The sequence below is a fragment of the Pongo pygmaeus genome, chromosome 1 (assembly GCF_028885625.2).
Source record: "Pongo pygmaeus isolate AG05252 chromosome 1, NHGRI_mPonPyg2-v2.0_pri, whole genome shotgun sequence".
Taxonomy (NCBI): Eukaryota; Metazoa; Chordata; class Mammalia; order Primates; family Hominidae; genus Pongo; species Pongo pygmaeus.
Window position 1 is genome coordinate 169,442,224 of NC_072373.2, and position 20,291 is coordinate 169,462,514.

Genomic DNA, 20,291 nt, shown 5'->3' on the forward strand with positions numbered 1-20,291 from the left:
TTCATAGGGCTATTGTGGGAGAAAAATGATGTAAGACAGTGAAATAGTCAGTAGAGGGCCTAGCCCATGGATGTGTTCAATATATGCAATCTATTACTATTATTTTTAATATTATTATTGAAAACATTCTTAAAGTTTCCTAATATAGTTTTCTTGAATAATGAAATAAAATAAACTCAAGATTAATAGATGTGTTTTGATTCTATCTCCCGAGGGAACAAAAGGTCGTGGATATTCCAAAAAAACTGTTTACTAAAGGTTGTTGAGCTGAACCTCTGACAATTCCAAGTAGCAAAAGCATGCTTGTAGTTCTGCATGAATTTAAGTGACAGGAAGTTTTCTATAGGCCTCTCTCACTGAGTAATCGTCTTGGGAAGTAGAATTGCACCTTGAGAAGGGAACACATCTGCTTGGATGAAGTTTTTATCATAAAATGCAGAATTTCTACAGTGTGGGATAAGTCTATTGTTAGTTGGATGTTTTTCGTAAATTTTCTGTTACAGAGAAGATGTCTTAGACACATGGCACTTGTGTTAGGCAAATTCAGTTGTTGGGGCTGATTAATCTAACAAGTGGGAAAGTGATTTCTCTGCTTCAAAATCCAAATATACCATCTTGAGTAAAAAAGTTTGTTAGATATTCTTTAACCACCTCGTTAACTTTTTTTTTTTTTTTTTTTTTTGAGACAGTGTCTTGCTCTGTTGCCCAGGTTGGAGTGCAATGGAGTGATCTCGCCTCACTGCAACCTCTGCCTCTGGGGTTCAAGCGGTTGTCCTGCCTCAGCCTCCCAAGTAGTGGGGATTACAGGCACCCACCACTACACCGGGCTAATTTTCTTTTGTATTTTTGGTAGACGCGGGGTTTCACCAGGTTAGTCAGGCTGGTCTCGAACTCCTGACCTCAGGTGATCCGCCAGCCTTGGCCTCCCAAAGTGCTGGGATTACAGGTGTGAGCCACTGGGCCCGGCCCCAGCTTGCTAATTTTCTAGGCCCCTGAATATTAATCTCTTAAAACACTATAGTTACCAAAATAATAATGATGATAATGGTGAAAATGATTACAATCTTAATAGCTGATCTTTATTAAGAGTATGACATGTGTTAGGCAATATTCTCAGTGATTTATACAGATAATTTAATCCTTAGAACAACCCATGAGGCAGGTACTAGCATTTGTCCAATTTACAGATGAGTAGATTAAGCAATTTGCCTGAGGCCACATTGCCTGTGAGTTATGGAGAAGGAATTCAAAATATGCATTCTAATTCCAAAATGTGTGCTCTTAAACTAAACTCTCTTTATTAATTTCTCACTCTTCTTCCCCTTACAAACTCATGCACATCCCTTCAATGATCAATACTTGAAGTCATTGTTGACTACGTGTGTTGAACTACTTCTCCTTTCCCCCATATGGCCCATCGTGAAGAGAAGATAAAGAAAAGGCCATGAGGGCTGGGCGCGGTGGCTCACGCCTATAATCCCAGCACTTTGGGAGGCCAAGGCGGGCGGATCATGAGGTCAGGAGATTGAGACCATCCTGGCTAATATGGTGAAACTCCGTCTCTACTAAAAATACAATAAATTAGCTGGGCGTGGTGGCGGGCGCCTGTAGTCCCAGCTACTCAGGAAGCTGAGGCAGGAGAATGGCGTGAACCTGGGAGGCGGAGCTTGCAGTGAGCAGAGATCGCGCCACTACACTCCAGCCAGGGAGATAGAGTGAGACTCTAACTTAAAAAAAAAAAAAGAAAAGAAAAAGAAAAGGCCATGAGGATTTTGGTAGAATGTGTCTATTTGCAGCCTGTGTTTTTAGGCTTAGCAATAGTAGCCTCTTCTATTCGGATCCCACTTTTTTAATTTTCAGAGAGGCTTTTTCTCCCTGCTGATTCATTTGATCTTTGAAACAGCCTCATGAACCATAGGAAAAATGACACTATTATTTTAAAGATGACAAAACTGACAACCAGAAAGGTTAAGGGGCTTTTTAAAGGCCATACAGATTACTGGAAGATTTGGGACCATTTATAATATTGAAAGTAATGATAAAGCGTTTATTAAATGTTTACCGTGTGCCAAGTACCATGCTAATCACATCAGTGGCATTAACTCATATAATGCTCCACAGTCATAGACGTGAAATCACATGGCTGAAGTCCATTACTAGCACATGACAGAGCCAGGTCCCAAACCTGGGGTGGGGCTCTCAGCTCTTTAGTCTCTAATTTCTGTTTTACTAGAGAGAAATGGATTTTCTTTAAAGACATAAAAGAGGACTTTATCCACATTAAAACACCTTTCTGTTTGTGGCAAATATTAATTATGACAACAATGGTTAATAATATCTCACTGTTCACTAAGGCAGCCACTCTACTGTCTATGTGCTCATTGAATCAATAAACATTTACTTACCACCCAGGTTCTGTCCTGGATGCAAGAAAACATGAATGAGTAAGACATTGTCTTTCGTGGAGCTTATATTATTTTGGGAGAAACATAAAGTAATCCAATAGTCACACATATTTATAAGCACAACAGCTCTATTTGTTTATATAAAGGAACATCTGGAGTGTTCTGAGAGTTTATCAGTAGTGTCCTTTGATAAAGTCTGGGGATAGGGAAGTTCTCATGAAAAGACTACATTCATATTGGGAATGGTGTAGAAGTGTTAACTACAAAGAGAGGAATGTTTCTAGGGAAAGCAGATTAATATGGATAATATTTGAGATTTTGGGGGTTTTGAGGAACTCACAGAAGATTAACTGGCTAGAGTATGTTTAGCGAGAAGAAGAATGACTCAAGACAGGCTTGGAAAGGCAAAACTATGCAGGTCTCATTAAGGATTTTGCTCTTTATCTAGGAGGAAGAGTAATCCATTGAAATGATGGTTACGTGTGTCGGAAAAGGTCCTTTAGCCTTAAGTGTAAAGAATAAATTGTGGAGAGCAAGGATGCCATGAGACCAGTTAGGAAGCTACTATGGTAATGTGGGCTAGACAGAGAGTAGCTTAGATCGGGGGAGAGTAGAGGAGATGGGGAGAGTGGATGGATTTAGGAATTATCTAAGAGGTAAACTTATCAGGATTTATTTGGGATTAGATGTTGGGTAAGCAAGAGGAAGGTGTGAGAATTCTTCCCAGATTTCTGGACTGTGCAATATGCATTGTTTCATCTAATCCTCCTAATGCACTATGATTATTTTATTTCCAGTTTGAAGACACAAACTGATTCAGAATGTCACTGTCCATTCCGTGGTTATATACAGAACATACACGGCAGAGCCAGGATTTGACCAGTGTGCTTAATCAGAAATCGGTGCTTCTGACAGCTGCTACACTGGGAAATGGGAAATAGGAAGAACTACCTGACCCACTATAGAAAGAGGAGTCTTGGCCAGGCGCGGTGGCTCACGCTTGTAGTGTCAACACTTTGCGGGGCTCAAGGAGGGGGACTGCTGGAGCCCCGGAGTTCAAGACCAGCCTGGGCAACATGGCGAAACTCCATGTCTACAAAACATACAAAAAATTAGCTGGGGGTGATGGTGCGTACCTGTAGTCCCAGCTACTCAGAGAGGCTGAGGTGGGAGGATCTCCTGAGCCCGGGAAGTAGAGGTTGCAGTGAGCTGAGATTGTGCCACTGCATTCGCGCCCTACCCTGGTGACAGAGTGAGACCCTGTCTCAAAATAAATAAATAAATAAAGAATAGAGTCTTAAAAACAACAGTTGAGCAGTTGAGTATGGACTTTAATGAAAAAAATGGGCACCACTCTACTTTGAATATATGTACATCCTCAAAGCCCAGTCTTATGACATCTGCTACTGCCATTTTTATGAGATCAATGAGAAGAGGACTAATATTTTTAGTGAGTATGATTTTGTTAAATGTTATTTTATAAGTGAAAAATACATGTTTATTGAAGAAAAATTGAAAGATACAGAAAAGCCAAAAGAAAAGAAAATGAAAATCTCATGTTAACCTATAACTGAAGAGAAGGAGAAAATGCTTGCTTGGTTTTAATTAAATAATACCATACACTATGATTCTCTACCATGGGTATTTAGCAGGAAGCAGGAAGCTCACTAGAGGCTTCAATTCCAGACCCAAACTTTGTCAATACTTCGACTTTGGAAGAATTTTAGCCTTTAGGGCTCTAGTCTTCTCCTTTACAAAATGACATGAAATGTTGCCCGCATTTAATTATCACAGTCTTTTTTTGAGCCTTAGAGCATGACAGTGCTGGACCTATTAGCATCATCACAGCATAGGAGAACACAGCTTTGGGGTTTCTCAGACTATTTACTGGCTTCTTCAGCCCTATGACTCAGTTTCCTCATTGGTGGAGTGGAAACAATGATATTGATCTCAAAGGGATGTTTTGAGAAATAGCTCCCATGTGTGCAGAGCACTTGCTGGGCTCAGTGCCTACACAGAGCAAGCAGTCAACACACAGGCATCGCAAATCTCCATCAACACATGGCATGCAGCAGTTTGCTGGATAATCTACCTCTTGTAGTCTTGAGGCTCCTACTCTGGGGGAAGCAGAGTCCTGGAAGACCCACTAGCCCTTCTTGGCCTCACTTCCCCAACTTCACCTCCTACTGAACTACACTTTTTTTTTTTGTTTTGGGGGGTGGTGTGGGAGGGTAGGGAGGTGACACTTGCGAAAAAGGCTAGGCACTGGAGATATGAAGTGTAGGACCCTAGACTTTATTCTTAAGCAACAAGCAATGTAGTGGGGTTGGATAGTAAACAGAAAAACTCCAACACAATTTAATCAGTGTCGTCGTACTATGAGCAAGCAGCTGTGAGGCCAGAGGGAGGGGGTGGGGAAGTGACTCATTTTGCCTGAAGGGACCTGAGAAGGCTTCAGGAAGAAGCCTTCATTTGTACGTAGGCTGGCAGGAAGGGTACAGTTTGTTGGGTGGAGAAAATGGGCATGAGCATCAGCCTGAGTGGTAGGGAAGAATCTTTTCCTGGAACTCATAGTCCATGAGACCCTACGGATTCCAAGTCCATGGATGAAAAATCTGGGGCCACAGTGGAGGGAAATGGAGTGGGCAGGTAAGGCTCTGCTGGTCTCTATCACCACCAGGCTTCTTTTTCTGCATCCCCTATGAATCCTCCAACATCTCCCAACATCTCTAGTCTGCCAAGTGTCTTTCCTGCGCCAGGGCCCCTTTTCCTATTTTAGATACTGACATGGTCCTCTGCCTCTCTTCTCCCACCCACAAAAGTCTGCCAGGAAGAAAAGATCAGACGTGAATGGTTTAACCTGTAGTGTAGTAATTTATGTGTGTTACATTGCTGTAATCCCTTTCCCATGTAACGTTTAAGTTTCTTTCTTTTTGTAGAATAAAACAATTTGATGCCAGAACCTCATTCTATCATCTGATCCATGGTGTATGCACAATAGCTTTAGGCCCCAGGCAGCAGATGCATTCTGTTTGGTTAGTACAGTGTTGTATTCACTGTTGTTGTTTGTGGTAAATCACTTTCCAGTTTGTCACAGACCCCACCCCGCTCCACACACCCCTGTGTGTACTTACCACAGTCCCACTGCCTCTTCCACTTAGCTGACCTGCCTGGTCTGAAGACGTGTGCATTTGTGCCCCCCATTTTTAGCTTTGTTATTTCTTGACTTTTCATTGAGAAATTATATCAACCCCTCCTATAGTTATTCCCCCCCACCTCAATTATTTATCTTTTTTTTTCTTATGCAGTTCTACCAGCAATACTGTATTGACTTGGACCTCAGTATTGGGCAATGTATTACAAGCTTTCAAAGATTCCTTACTGTTTATTAGGACGGAGTTCAGGCTATGACACCTGAAAACAGGGTGTTTCTCGCATACTTACAAAAACGAGAACTGAGGTTGCCATTTTTCTTTTTTTCTTTTTCTTTTTTTTTTTTTTGAGATGGAGTTTCGCTCTTTCTCCCAGAATGGGGTGCAGTGGCACTATCTCGGCTCACTGCAACCTCCGCCTTCTAGTTTCAAGCGATTCTCCTGCCTTAGCCTTCCGAGTAGCTGGGATTACAGGCGCCCGCCACCACGCTGGGCTAATTTTTGTGTTTTTAGTAGAGACGGGGTTTCACCATGTTGCTCAGGCTGGTCTCTAACTCCTGACCTCGTGATCCGCCCGCCTCGGCCTCCCAAAGTGCTGGGATTACAGGCGTGAGCCACCGCGCCCGGCCGCGATTTTTCTTAAAGTAAGACACAACGAAACAATATGTGATAATTTTACAGGAGTCCACTGTCAAATGTGGTTTCACTTTCTGCAGCTTCAGTTACCTGAGGTCACCCTCAGTCTGCAAATAGGTGAGTCCAGTCCAATAAGATATTCTGAGCAAGTGAGCAAGCGAACATATTCACATACCCCTTTTTTATAGTATAGTGTTATAATTGTTCTATTATTAGTTATTGTTAATCCCTTACTAGCCCCAATTTCTAAATTAAACTTTATCATAGGTATGTATGTGTAGAAAAAAATAGTATACATGGGATTCTGTACTATCTGTGATTTCAGGCATCCGCGAGGGGTCTTGGAATGTATCCTCCTTGGATAAGGTGGGATGACTGTAATTGATTCTTAAATGAATAGATGAAATCAATTATTTAGCCGACACTGTTTGTCTTTTCAACATTTGAAGAGGGCTTATCAAACTCAGCCGCTAAGGCATTTCCTCCGCAGGACTGAAAAGCACACAGCTGTGAAGGAGAGGGTGGTTGAAGGATATTTGGGAAGTCGGGGGAGGCAGATGGGATCATTCTCGGAACAAAAATGTTCTCATCTCCTAGATGAGTTTAGACTTTGTCTGCACCAAGGTCACGTGGGGGAGATGGGATGTGTAATGTGATATTTATTTGGCAATGTATGTGGCTGGCCACATACATTGTGTGCTCAATTCAGCTTACAAGTGCCGGCTCCCGGCTCTGAGGGCCCCATGTGCTTTGACTTGGTGGAAGGCTGCTCTGCCAGGGTTTACGCATCCCTACCTCTGACCCGGTCATTATTCCCAATTATCATCCATTTAAAATGGTCAGCAGGGCAATAGCATGTACACATCAAGGATCACAAAAGGAACTTGGATTAGGAGGAATAAAAAATCTGTCCCACATGTGGCACTATTAAAAAGCTCTGGCTGAGACACACTGTTTATAGTCAGCAGTTGTCTGGAAAATAGATGTTTACTTGGAATGCCTGTATTAAGATCTTTGCCATTAGGCAATATATATCCTGCATTGTGTCTTCTCCTACAGAAAACTCTACATTGGGACAAACCTTTAATTAGCAATTCTGTGGCAACAAAAAAGTATTCAACACCAATACTGTTATATGTTGGCATTTCTGCTTATTATAAAAAAGAGAGACAGAGAGCCAAAACCTGGAACTTTTCTTTGGAAGGATGGCCTCTTTTTTTTTTTTCTTTAATGGAATGCTCCATTTAAAACTGTAAGTGAAATATTTGCTAAATAAAGATTAAATTACTAACAGAAAAAAATGTTCTCAATATTTGGCAAAAACTTAGACACACTGGGTTTCCCTGACCCATGCATGCATCTTCTGATGAAAAGGTGCATTTTAATATGCCTAGGTGCATTCTTTGCATCAGACTCTGTCATCTATCTAATGAATTTCTTTTGTTGGTGATGAGACTAGCTTTTCTGCTTCAGAAGAGAAACATGGACAATGCTTCTGGAACAGGGACCAGGCACCACAGGACTTGTGTCCTATTCTTGCTTTTGACACAATATACATTTTTTCTGCCTCTATTATCTTAGCAAACAGACTTGTGCCCCCCGAATACCATCCTACGAAGGGATGATCCTACTTCTGTGAAGTTCTGAATAACATTACATTCTAGTGCTAAAATAATGAATTAACCTCAGACAAATTTGGTCTAAGATTAAGCAAGTGGACTCTATAGTCTGGGTAGCCCATCCTCGGCCTGGGCACACCCTTGGGCAATGGGCAATGTTTTCTTAGTCTTGGTTCTTTTATATATAAAGCGGGACAATAATGCTTACTTCATAGGTTTGTGGTGAAGATTAAATGAAAAATAAAAAAAAAGAAAAGTAAAGCCCCTAGCACAGATTCTCACAGATAGTTATCAATCAATGTTATTGGTTAGGTGCAGAGGGATTCCCTAGTGCTTTTAAAACTTGAATAATGGCAGCTGGCAGAAGCAGCCACTGATTTTTGCCCCCTCTGGCCCTTAGTAGGAGCCCAATACATATTTGGTGAATAGATGAAAGAATAAAGGGCTACCAGAACAAGCCCCTAAATGTTAAGTCCCAGCTCTACCAGTCTAAGCAACCAACTCATTTTGCCAGATCCACACTCCTCTTCATCTTCTATATCTCTCAGTAGAACCCACCACTGCAATTAGAAGCAGGAAAAATGGTCACATATTCATCTAGAACTCTCTTAAGCCAAATCAACAAATACTTATTGAGGGCAACAGAGGTGAGCAGAGAGAGGTCAGGAATGAGAATTCTCAGCATGGTTTCCAGAGCACGGCTCTGCAAAGATATACGACACAGTAAAAATCTAGAACAGTGTTTTGTTTTCATTATTTATTTTTAATTTTAAATGATCTGAAGGCATAAGATGAATCCTTACCCTCTTGTCCTTATCTGCTATTTCATTCCCTGCTAAGCACCCATTTCATCATATATGCTCACCTGGAACATTCAGACCTGCTGCCACAGTTAGAAAGATTCCTTTCTCAGTTGGTGCCAAAGGGATCTCAAAATGGTTTTGAATGCCTGTTAGATTAACACCTTCACTCCTTATGGATCCCCTTCTCTATTCATTCACTAATATGAGTGTTTGGAATTTGAGGAAAAAGGACTGCATTAGGGCAACTGCAATCTATTTTTCATTTTCAAAATAGTGCATCTTGCTTTCTCCCTTATAGTATTTCATTGTTTGCTTGGTTTCACAGAACTGTTTTGGTAAGAAAGTTTTGAGAATATCCTGGGATTACAGTCTTTGAATGAACTTTCATACGCATAGTATAAGCCCCTTTGGTTTAAAACTATCCCACTTAAAAGCATCTACTTATAACTACCAGCTGCTGGTTCTTTTCTGTTTCTACTCATGAATGCACACATAGACACATACAGATACATGTGCATGCCTGGTTGCGTGTGCACACACACACACGCACACCCTCACGTGCACTGTATATATGTAAATATCCAGAAGAAACAATGCGTTGTATAAATTGTCCTGTTGAGTTCGTAATCTAGAGTGAGTTACTGAGTGCTGATAAGTAAAGGAAGTGCAACCAGACAGTTTAATCCTCCAATTTCCTGTCTTCTAATCAGCCCCTGACTCTTTTGGTTTTAAATTAGAAACATTCCTGTCAATATTCAGTACAGGTGAAGGAAAATCAACTAGAAAATAAGTAAGGACAAAGCATTTATTTCACTGTCTAAAGTTCACAGGGGAAATATGAGTATAACAACAGGAAATCAAGATTTTTAAAAAGATAGTAGAAGTACATAGGCTTGCTTAAGTAACCAATCACAATTCTGAATGAAGTACATTTGGATCATAATTTGATTTAAAGAAAAAAAAATAGGAACATAGTTCAATGTATTTATTTCTCCCTAAAAATAGTAAATGGTACTTTAAAAGATGTTGTACAAGGCTAACCTAAAAGAAAATGATAAGGATAACTTCTTAATATATGTGAGAGGGAAAAATACCTATCCCATTCAGATTTTGCTTGCAATCTGCTTATACTGTGAGAAAATAATGTTGGAGTGTACAGAAATCTTGTAAGTTAATGCATATTCTTGGAAATTAATGTACTTACATATATTTATAATGGTCGATAAAAATAAAACTGTGCATTTAAAAATAAGCTCAGGTAGAGCCACTGCACTGCAAATATCTGCAAAATATCTGTGAAAATACTTAAAAATAGAGTTTGCAAATGCATTAAATAGAAAGTGTATAAATATGTTTACCATGGACTCTTTAAAAATATGCTGAGAGCTGAGAATATGATATGCTTTATAATTTATTGAATCTCCTCAGTTTGAGTCTTTTTATTTATAGGTATTGTAGCAATTTCCTAGTTTATCATAGAAGCATAAGTGCAAATTTATAAACAAATCTCCATTAGGCAATATCTTCAAATAATTATAACAAACAATCATTAAGAAGAGTTGTTCAGCTGGGAATTTTGAAAATTGAAATGGTAAATACAACGTAATATGTGAATCCAGCACATCCTAACAACAACAAAAGATTTCCATGAAATATGAGTTCTTAATTTTGTATCTGCAGTGGTTAAAGCTGCCAATCATTTGGGAAGTAGGCTGGAGTTGAGTTTTTTTTTTTTTTTTTGAATTGTTGAACATAGTAAGGCAGTATTTCATAGAAGTATCTTGCTATTTTTTACATGTGTACTTTAAAGAGTAGGCATTTATACTACAAGGCACAGCATATTCTTTTTGCCCAGTGTTTTCCTGGTATGCAAAGTTTGAGTTGTACAAGTTTGAGTAAGTGACAGACAGTTCTTGATTTTAAAAGTGTATGTCAAATTTTTGAAAGAGAATGCTCCCAAAATAAGTGCTTCAGGACCTAGCATGGGGTGAGGGGGCTGTAGGATAATTTAGTTGCCTTCATTTCACAGTCACTATGAGTTTTTAAATTGGAGGGCAGAAACAAGACAAGTGCATTTTGTAATTCACATAAAAATAGTTCCATAACACATTGTTATCATTATGAAGAGGAGAATGTTCATTCTGCCTTCATTTCATGCCATATGGGTGGAATGGAGATAATTCTGCTGGACAGAATTATATTTTGAAGCAAATACATGCTTCTAGGGTGCCTCCATTTCATTTGGAGCTGAGGAAAATTTCATGAGGGTTTTCTTTAGTTTTCTATGGGAGAGTTTCTACTAGCGATGTCACAACACAGCTAGATTAAGTTGATATGTAATATCTATTTCTTGATTTGCATGATTAAAGCATTAGAGAAGTGGCTCAGATATCAAAAGGTTTCTCATAAGTGGCAGCGCCAAAGGTAATTACTGTTAAAATGTACATGCTTGAACCCTGGTTGCTTGTTAACTTCTAAGTTGTTTACAACTCTGTGGGTTTGAATAAACTTTTTTATTTGACTTTTCAATATCAAGACCCCTTTCTTGCTTCATTTTGATATAAAAAATGTAGTTATCATTCTTATATCCGTGTCCCACAAGGCAACCTTAGCTTCAACCAAAAAAAGTAATGGAGGACAGAGATGGCCCTTCTCCGTATTACATATTTTAAAATAACTGTTTCTTAAACAAAAGTAGTCTTTTAAAGACAAAATTAAAATTTATACCTAAAAAAATTAAAAATTAATCGAGTCAACTGATTATTTCCAATTAGTTATCAAAGAGTGTAGCTAAAGCCCTACTGTAAGCCTGAGTGAGTTATGAGAGGGGGTGGGGATAGAGAGGAAAAGAGGGGAGAGAGGGAAGGAGAAGAGAGGTTGTTATTCTCAGTCTTTTATTAACCAGTTTCTTTCATCCTAGTGTGTCTTTATTATTTAGAAAAATAAAAATGATCCAGAGCTCTACCCGTTCTCACCTAAAATTCTGGAGTAGGTAATGACTGTCTACAACCTGGTACAACATATGCCCCCATACTAAAACAAACAAACTCATTTGCCATACAAATTGTTTACGATTCATTAAAAAGCAAAATTGCATATCCCGTCGCTGGCAGCTGAGGCCGCGTCTCCACGGGCGGAGGGGGCATTCACTGAGTTGCCTTTGTATGCTGGGAGGACCAAGCCGGAGGTTCCCACTATGAGCCCGGAGTCTGTGCAGCCAGATGACGCATGAGGTAATTTTAAAGCTTTATTTGCCTTTAGTGTGAAACTCTGATCTTGTACTGTCCTTTGGTTAAATAACTATATCAGCCAGAAGGAAGTTTAAATTTTTCTTTCAGCTGGGGAAATTGTTTGGGATAGCGAGGTGGGTGAATGGACGGAGAGGGAGAGCATGTTATTCAAGGAAAGAGATCTAAGAGAAAATGTGAAATTTGTGTTATTTTAATTAGTTCCCTCTTTCTTCATCAAAGTCCTCAATTTCCCATCAATAATGAGAAATTTACATTAGAATTATTGGTAACTGACAGATCTGAAATGCCATGGTATGTGGTCACCTTTGAGGGAAAGAAACAAATTGATTTATTCCCCATGATAACTTGTATAACTTCTTTAGAGAGCGCTCTGATTTCTCACTCCTTTTCAAAGCAAAGATCTAGAAGCACTGAAGTTGAGAGAAACTTCCCTGTAGTATGCAGCCTAAACAGCAGCATGTGAGCTTTCAACATTGTTTATTTTTAGGCAACTGCATTGCTAAATGTTTCCACCACTTTTATATGTTATATTCCTGGCGGTAAAACATCTGTAAAATAATTTTAAATGAAAAGCAACTTCCAAGTAAACTTTACAAAAAAGAAATTACAGTTTTCCAAGTTAAAAAAAGAGAAGCATTTGGTGATCTTTGCAAGAAAAAAAAGAGAGAGATGACACAATTTGCCATAAAAAGTAACAGTCTATAAAATCTATGAGCTCTTGAAATACAAGGAAGTAAAATGTTTCACCCAGAATATGACATCAGCGTGCAGTTTTTTTGTAAAAAAAGCTTACAACTTAGAAAATAATTGCTAAACCAATCAGTATATTCATTTCTAATGTTTAACAAGCTGTATAAAGTGAAGCAATAGGCAACATCATAGCATACACAAGTAAACCTTGTTCTTGCTGGCAAAAACTCTAATGGGAAAATAAGTGCCCTGAACAAAAGTTCAGGGTCAAAGTGGATAGTCTACTGTTAGTCTAATTAGCCAAAAGCTGCATGTAACATTGTCCTGAAATTACTGGTAAAGTTTCTAATGTCTAGTTAAGAAATTACAAGTTAAAACACACATATACACACATACCCACAACCACTTTAACTCAAGAGTCCTTAGGATGGACATACTGCATCCCAAGAAGCAGCCGGATAGAATTCTGTGGTAGCTCACTTTTAACAGTCTCTCAGTCCTCCGAATTCCTAAAACTTGCCAAAATGATACCACCATTGGTCCAGGAAGGGGAAAAGAGAACTCTTTCTGCAGATCATACAGTGAAACCGACCATGCCCTGTTTTGTAATTCCATTCGCCAGTCTCCCCCTTCAACATCTCTCTCTCTCTCTCTCTGTTTTTTTCTTAAACTGATATCTATGTGAAATGAGCTGAAGTTCACGGTCCAGTTAGGAACGGATAATACATTCATTGTCCTGGCAGCAAACTTTTTTTTCACTCCCTGGAAGAATTCACGCTTGCCGCAAGAATAATAATTACGGAAAACTAGAAATGCACTGCTAACAAATTAATCCTTAACGGACACCACCCTAACGAGGGCAGTAATGATTTGAGGACTCTCTTCCTCACGGGACTTGCATCTCCTGTGACAATGAGCTATTATGCATCCTCCCAACTCACTCTACCTCTTATAGATCCAAGATGTCAAAGGTTGTCTGTCCTGGTTGACCATGACATGTGAGTTAACTCATTCTGCTGCTGCATGGCAGAACTTTATTCAAACTTTATTTATATCCAGAGTAACTAAAGATAGAGTGTGCGGGTCTTTTCCACTCAGAGCTAGAGTGCCTAAGAGACAGAAAACCTGCTCTGACATAAACGGAGAAAAGTTAGATGAGAGCTGTGGGTCCCCTGATGGAAAATAGGGAGTGGGGACCCGGAGTTCTCTCACAGGTGACTTTAGGCAATCCAGTTAATTGGCCAGGACTAGAATTCACTCAGAGGTTGCTTCTCCCTAGTGCCCAACACGCGTCCTCAGAAAATGCTACAGCCAGAGAAAACCATACACCCCATAGTCCCTGAAAACAAAAGTAAGGGGGATGTGAAACTGGAGAGAGGGGGCAAAACCTGAGGGCCGGGACGAATGTTTCATTTTTTCCCCCAATACTGACTTGGCTAAAATATCCACCTCCACCTTACAACTGATACTCTTTTAAAAAGAATTAAAAAAAAAATAGAAAACCCCAAATACTGTCCCATGGAAAATGAGGGCAAGCATTCCTGGGAACCCAAGTCGCAGAGTGGCAGAGAGAGGATGGCAAGAGGCAGCAGTGTGAGGCTGCCTCACTGAATAGTGTGAAAAAAATCAAATGTGAGTTTGATGAATGTGAGGTCTGGGACATTTTGTCAAAGAGGGAGGGAAAGTAGAAAAGAAAAAAAAAAAAAAAAAAAAAAAAAAGCAGCCCCGGCTGCCAACTCACCATCCACCAAGTTCTGGCCGAGATGTCGTAGCAGAGCTGCCATTTGATGGAGCCGTCGGAAGCTTTCCCTGCCATTACGCTGTCAGCAAGCTTCATCTGATGCTAACTCACGGGAGATAAGACACCTAATTGAGAAAACATTTGCAGTGGCATGTGGGGCAACATGTAGTCCGGTCCATACCATATGGAATCATGGGTAAAAAAAAAAATCTCCTTGACAATGAACCAATCTCTCACAGACCCAGTGGCAAGGTGAAGTGGAGATGAAAAGTCTTCTGCTCCTAGTACTGTCTTCTCCTCTCTCCTTTTTAAAAAACAAGAACCCACTGCTACACATCAAAGGGAGGTGGTTAAAATTAGGGCTTCATCACTCAGATGATTTTGGTCTGCGGGGTTTTTCCTTTCCTTCCAACAACCAATCCCCCCCTCTTTTTTTTTTTTTTTTTTTTTAAGGAGAATAAAGAGATTTAATAGGACAAAGGCAGGTAGTGGACTGCGGAGGGAGATCGCCACAGGCTATTAGCCTAAAATTTCTGCTTGACAGATGGAACTGCTTAGAGACTATCATGCAATGTTTTGGGCTTTTTCCCCCCTATTCACCCCCCCTTCTTCGACTTTAAGTCTGATTCAGTATCTGTTTTTCACAGCCACTTTTCTCAAGAACGTGAGCTGTGCATTTAAAAAAATGTTTAGTTCAGTTTTGCTGTCTTACACATCTCTGTTGGAAAAGTCTCAAACTAAATCTGGGAACAACTGAACAGGTTTTCCAAGGAGTTAAAAAAAAATTTCCAGGAAAAATATTTCTCTTTCCTTACTTTATTTTTTAAAAATTAACTCATTAGTTAATTTAGTCATGAAGGAAGATAAACAAGAGATGGCAGCATTCAAGTCTCTTGATTTTTGGTTTGGCTGGCATTGTGTTTAGATGTATGATTTATGTGAGTAAATAAATACACTACTGATATTTTACAAGTTCTAACCTATGCTGGGCTAGGCACCACTGATTTTTTTGGTGTCTTTTTAAATACGTTAATTTTGGACTTTTCCATTCTTTGTAAACAAAGCAATCAGTCATTATCAATTCGGTTTAGCACAATTCAGGCTAAACTTGACATGAGCTCTTCCTTAATCAGAGAAAGTCACTTCTGATTTCCTTACTGTAACCTAGCCATCTTCTTCACAGGGGTTTTTAACTACACATCCTCTCTTTAGTATGGAAAAGTAAACCACAACATGGACCTACCAATAAGAATGGTTGTAAAAATAATTTTTTTTAAAGTGAAAAAAAGTCCAGACAATTGCTTCATTTCAAGTCATTTTACTTAGGACTAAGAGGGAGAAAGAAGCAGAGAGAATGACTTGTATTCGTTATATTCTTTCAAATTGTGTGACACTAGGGACTGTAGAAATACCTTTATCAGGGTACCAAACACGTCCTAATTTTTGCGGATGTGCACCAAACACATCCTAATTTTTTCTGAATATAAGCGATCCTTTGATCTCCAAGAACCTACGGTCTTCTCCACTATGGGCCTTCAATATATGTACTCCAGAATATGGGAGAATTGTCCATCACTATTTCTCAGGGCTGTTGAACTGTGATTATTTAAAAAGTTGTGCATTTAGTGCCTAATTATCCAGTGGATTTTTGGTTCTGGTCATATTTTTGACTGAATAATATTTAGATAAACTTATTCAGAGCATATTTTAAGTTCCAAAGAGGTAAATTTGGTGCATTGTGCTTTCCTATTTCTGATCTCTTCCTTAGTAGGTATTATTTTAACCATTTAGCATGCTGTTTTGACAAAAATAACTGTATTAAAGCAAATTTTATCGTGTTGCACCAAAAATATTTCTAACTTAAAGCATGATGCACAGACTGCTTCTAGGAATGAACTACAAATACAACAGATATGGAATTTTTTTTCTTTCTCATTCCTTATTGTAATGGGATTTCTTCTAATAAAATTGGGGTGAGAGGCGATAGCCAGAATTATTATCAAATGTAAATATTGTCATCACTCTTAGGAAATATCTTTGTATACTTTATTACCTTGGTGTCACCTGTCTTTTCAGAAGAAGAGTCTTCAGTAGCACAGGAAGTGTTGTTAGCTTGTGTCCAACGAATACAATGGACATACTACCAGAAACTTGCCCTGAGCTTGCCAATGAAAACATTTATTGCCATGTGTAACTGCAGCATCATTAAAATTACTTAGTCTTTCTTAAGTTTATCATTTAGAGAAAGATAAGGAAAAAAGTTGGAAATTCTATATAAAATGTAAAATATCATCTACCAAACAAAAAAAGGAGGAAAAAAAGAAGAAGAAAAGAAATGAAGTAGCATTCTGTCTTTGAATCAACCAACTTCTGATTCTACTTCATCCATTCCTACTTGCCTCTGACAAGCAGACAAAACAAAATTTCCCTGTTTTAGGTCTCCTCCGCTTTCTCCCAGGGCATACAGGCACATGGACATCTTGGACTTGTGGGTCCACAGCTTTACAGTTTCTGAGTTTATCCTGCAGCAACCTCTGAAGTTGGAGCTGTTTCTTGTCTGAGTCGCTGCATTTTTGAGACTCAGAACACCCTATGCATGCCCATTATTTATGAATGAATGGAGCACAAGGTAAACTGGAGTCCAGATTTCACTCTGTGAATGATAGAATAGCCGGGAAGATTTTTGCAGGAGAGGGCACATAGTTTGAACAAAAAAATGATAAATATTATTGGATAATAGTATTTTAAATCCAGAACAATTAGGTGCATTTAACTTTATCATTGTTCTCTAAGAGGCTGGTGGAAGCTGTCCTTCCCATGCAGCAATCAATCTTTTCACAGTGTGGCCCTTTGTTAATAGCCTTAAAACAAGATTAAATAAAACATGTTAAATATTGCAATTATTGTGGGAAATAAAATTATTTGGTGAGCATAATGGGGAGCAATTCAAGCATTTAACATGATCCAGGAAATGCTACTCCAAACAATTGCATTTGCTTTATGCATTTTTCCCCTTTGATTGCTGACAGATGTCTTTTTGGAAACAAACATCTAAACGGTTTGCCTTCAGTTAGAAAAAAAATATAACAGAAAGCGGCTACATGTTTTGAATTTAACTCTTGTCATTTGAATACTTCTTCCCACTGCGCATGAATGAATCCAAGGCAAAAACAGCGCTCTCATCAAGAAATAAGCCCATCAAAATTTGGCCTTTCATATTTCCTTTCAGTATATTTTATAAGAAGTAGGAATCCCCCTAGATAGGGAGTCAGGTGCTGAGGACTATTTCCTGAGTGACAATGGGGAAGCATTAGAAAGGGAATTGTCTCCTTATAACATGAAGCCTCAGGCAAAGTGCAAGTCACTTTCCGGCCTCATTCAGGTCATCATGGCCAGTGCTCCCCTAATAAGCTATCCCCTTTTGTTGAATGGGAAGAACCCAAGAAAACTCAGAGGATGGTGAATTTCCATCTGTGTCATTGCTGCAGTGCATTCGGATAAAGGCCTCGAAGACTCTGCTGTCAACAGGTGTACAATAGCAACGCCAAGGAGAGGTTTTGGTTCCTGTTATATATGGCTAAAAGGAGATATGATATGGAATATTCATGATTTTCAGAGGCTGGGTCGTAGAGAGATTGAGAGAACTGCTTCTGCAATCTAGTTGTCCATATCCAGGCTCTCTTGGTTACTGTGTGACCTCTCCCAGGTTACTTAACCTCTCTGATTCTGTGTCCTATCATAATCAGGAAAATGAAGATAATAATAGTTAAGTGTGTGTGTGAGTGTGTGTGTATGTATGTGTGTGTGTAGTGTAGTTAGAAGCAAAGAAATGCATAGGGTACATAGTCCCTGATATGTAATGAGTGCTCAACTGAAGTTATTGTGCTGTTATTGATGTCTTGTTACTATTGTTCCCCTGTCGAGGGAAGCTCTCTTTCTTCCCCCTTCTGGTCCTGTGCTGTGAGGGTCAGTTGGATCCCTTCCCTCTGTTCTTCCATAATAACGTGTGCCTTGCGCCATTGCAGCTATTAGCACCCTCTTCTGGAATCATCTGCCTCCTAGTCTGTTTTCCCTCCTGGACCTTGAGATCCTTTTCTTTTTTTTTTTGAGACAGAGTCTTGCTCTGTCACCCAGGCTGGAGTGTAGTGGCCCAATCTCGGCTTACTGCAAGCTTCGCCTCCTGGGTTCATGCCATTTTCCTGCCTCAGTCTCCTGAGTAGCTGGGACTACAGGTGTCCGCCACCATGCCCGGCTAATTTATTTTATTTTATTTTTTTTTTATTTTTAGTAGAGACAGGTTTTCACCATGTTAGCCAGGATGGTCTCAATCTCCTGACCTCATGATCCACCCGCCTCAGCCTCCCAAAGGACCTTGAGATTCTTAAGGGCAGGGCCTGTATCTTGCTCATCTGAGTAGCTATAAGGCCAAGCACAGTGCTGGGCAGAGTAGGGGCTCCCTACATGGTTAGAGAATGAGAATAAAAAGGCACAGGACATTAGCCACTTTGAAATTTGCCTTCTTCTATTTACACAGCCTTGTCTTTTACCTTGGCTCAAGCTATTGCCCTCCTTGGACATGATCTCCCTTTCCAAGGTAACACCCTCCTCAGGACGCCAGCTCACAGTGACCCTTAACACCTTTGGTGCCCTGCTGCCTTCCTTATATGCACCATCCATTAGTACTACTTTGCATCGACTGTATTATTATTTGTCTTTGATGAAAATGTGTCTTTCATTCATTTATTCACCCATTTAATAGCAACATATGTGATGCAGGCACTAAAACTTATTTTCTCTTTCTTTTCAAGCTCTGTTTCTAGGACCATTGGAAATTTGAAAGTCTAGGAGAAGAGCAATTTGATTTCGTATGTAACAGCTCATGTTTACTGAGTGTTTCCTCTTGGCCAGGCACTGTTCTAAGATCTTTATATGTGTGTGTGTGTGTGTGTGTGTGTGTGTGTGTTTTCCATGTGAGTCCTTATGAGGTAGGACCTATTATTGACTCCATTTTACAAACAGGATAACAGACTCCAAGAGGTAAAGTGACTTGCTTAGGGCTCCAGAGTTAGTGATGGAAGGGGGATTCAAGCCTTGGAATGATGACTTCAGAGCTTCACCACTCTGGTGTTGCCTCCTGAACCAAAAAAGGAGAGAAGTAACAGGATTTAGCACCTGCTACATGTCATACAGTTTTTAAACACACTTTTGGGTATGATATGTTGTTTAACCTTCACAACAACCATAGGAGGTTGTTATTATGATTTTTAACTTGCAGATCAGGGTCAAAAAGGTAAGAGTCTTAGCTAAAGACACACACTAAAGAACAAGAGCCAAGATTCAACCCTATGTCTGTATAATGAAAAGCCCATGCTTTTGCTATTCCAACCAGCTTGTTCTCAGAAGATAATTTTTATTTTTTATTCATTTTTTTGGAGATAAGATTTATCTGTCACCCAGGCTGGAGTACAGTGGCCTCGGACTCCTGGGCTCAACTGATGTTCCTACCTCAGCCTCCCAAGTAGCTGGGACCACAGTTGTGCACCACCACACCTGGCTAATTGATTTTTTTTTTTTTTTTTTTTTTTTTAGAGAGACGGGGGCTTGCTTTGTTACCCAGGCTGGTCTTGAACCCCTGGTCTCAAGTGATCTTCCTGCCTTGGATATTTTTTGTTTCTTATGTAGAGTTGAATGTTGAGCTTAACAGATATGTATGGCCTTGAATCACCAGGCTCATGGAAAACATGAAATTAGAAATGTACCCTGTTGCTGAAGCTGCAGAAATGTTCAGTTTAGAGCAATGGGTATCCAAGATTAAAAAGAAAGAAAAGAGTAGAACAGAAAATAAAAGCTGTATTAAGAGGCATTAACTACTATTAACACCTAGATGTTTCCTCTAACCTTAATCAGGTGGAAAATCCTAAGATGGTGTTCAGGCCATCACCGTCTAAACCTTCGAGTCAGGACGTATTCACAAGTTAAGTGTTGGGATAAAAA

At 39.5% G+C, this 20,291-nt stretch overlaps 1 protein-coding gene and 1 long non-coding RNA gene across 5 annotated transcripts in view; one reads left to right on the plus strand and one right to left on the minus strand.

The window, feature by feature from the left end:
• Positions 1 to 14,721, minus strand: part of NFIA (nuclear factor I A) — a 599,513-nt gene extending 584,792 nt beyond the window's left edge. For 2 of the 4 annotated variants that reach the window (XM_063654979.1, XM_063654975.1), the window contains exon 1: positions 14,298 to 14,721. In XM_063654979.1, the coding sequence (XP_063511049.1) occupies positions 14,298 to 14,393 (96 nt within the window). In that variant the 5' untranslated portion in view covers positions 14,394 to 14,721. The remainder of the gene's footprint in view (positions 1 to 14,297) is intronic. The other 2 variants (XM_063654972.1, XM_063654968.1) reach the window with 1 other exon arrangement.
• The window catches only part of LOC134738579 (uncharacterized), a 104,861-nt gene continuing 96,110 nt past the window's right edge, over positions 11,541 to 20,291 (plus strand). Inside the window, exon 1 of the long non-coding RNA XR_010124392.1 lies at positions 11,541 to 11,848. This is a non-coding gene — a long non-coding RNA (uncharacterized LOC134738579). The remainder of the gene's footprint in view (positions 11,849 to 20,291) is intronic.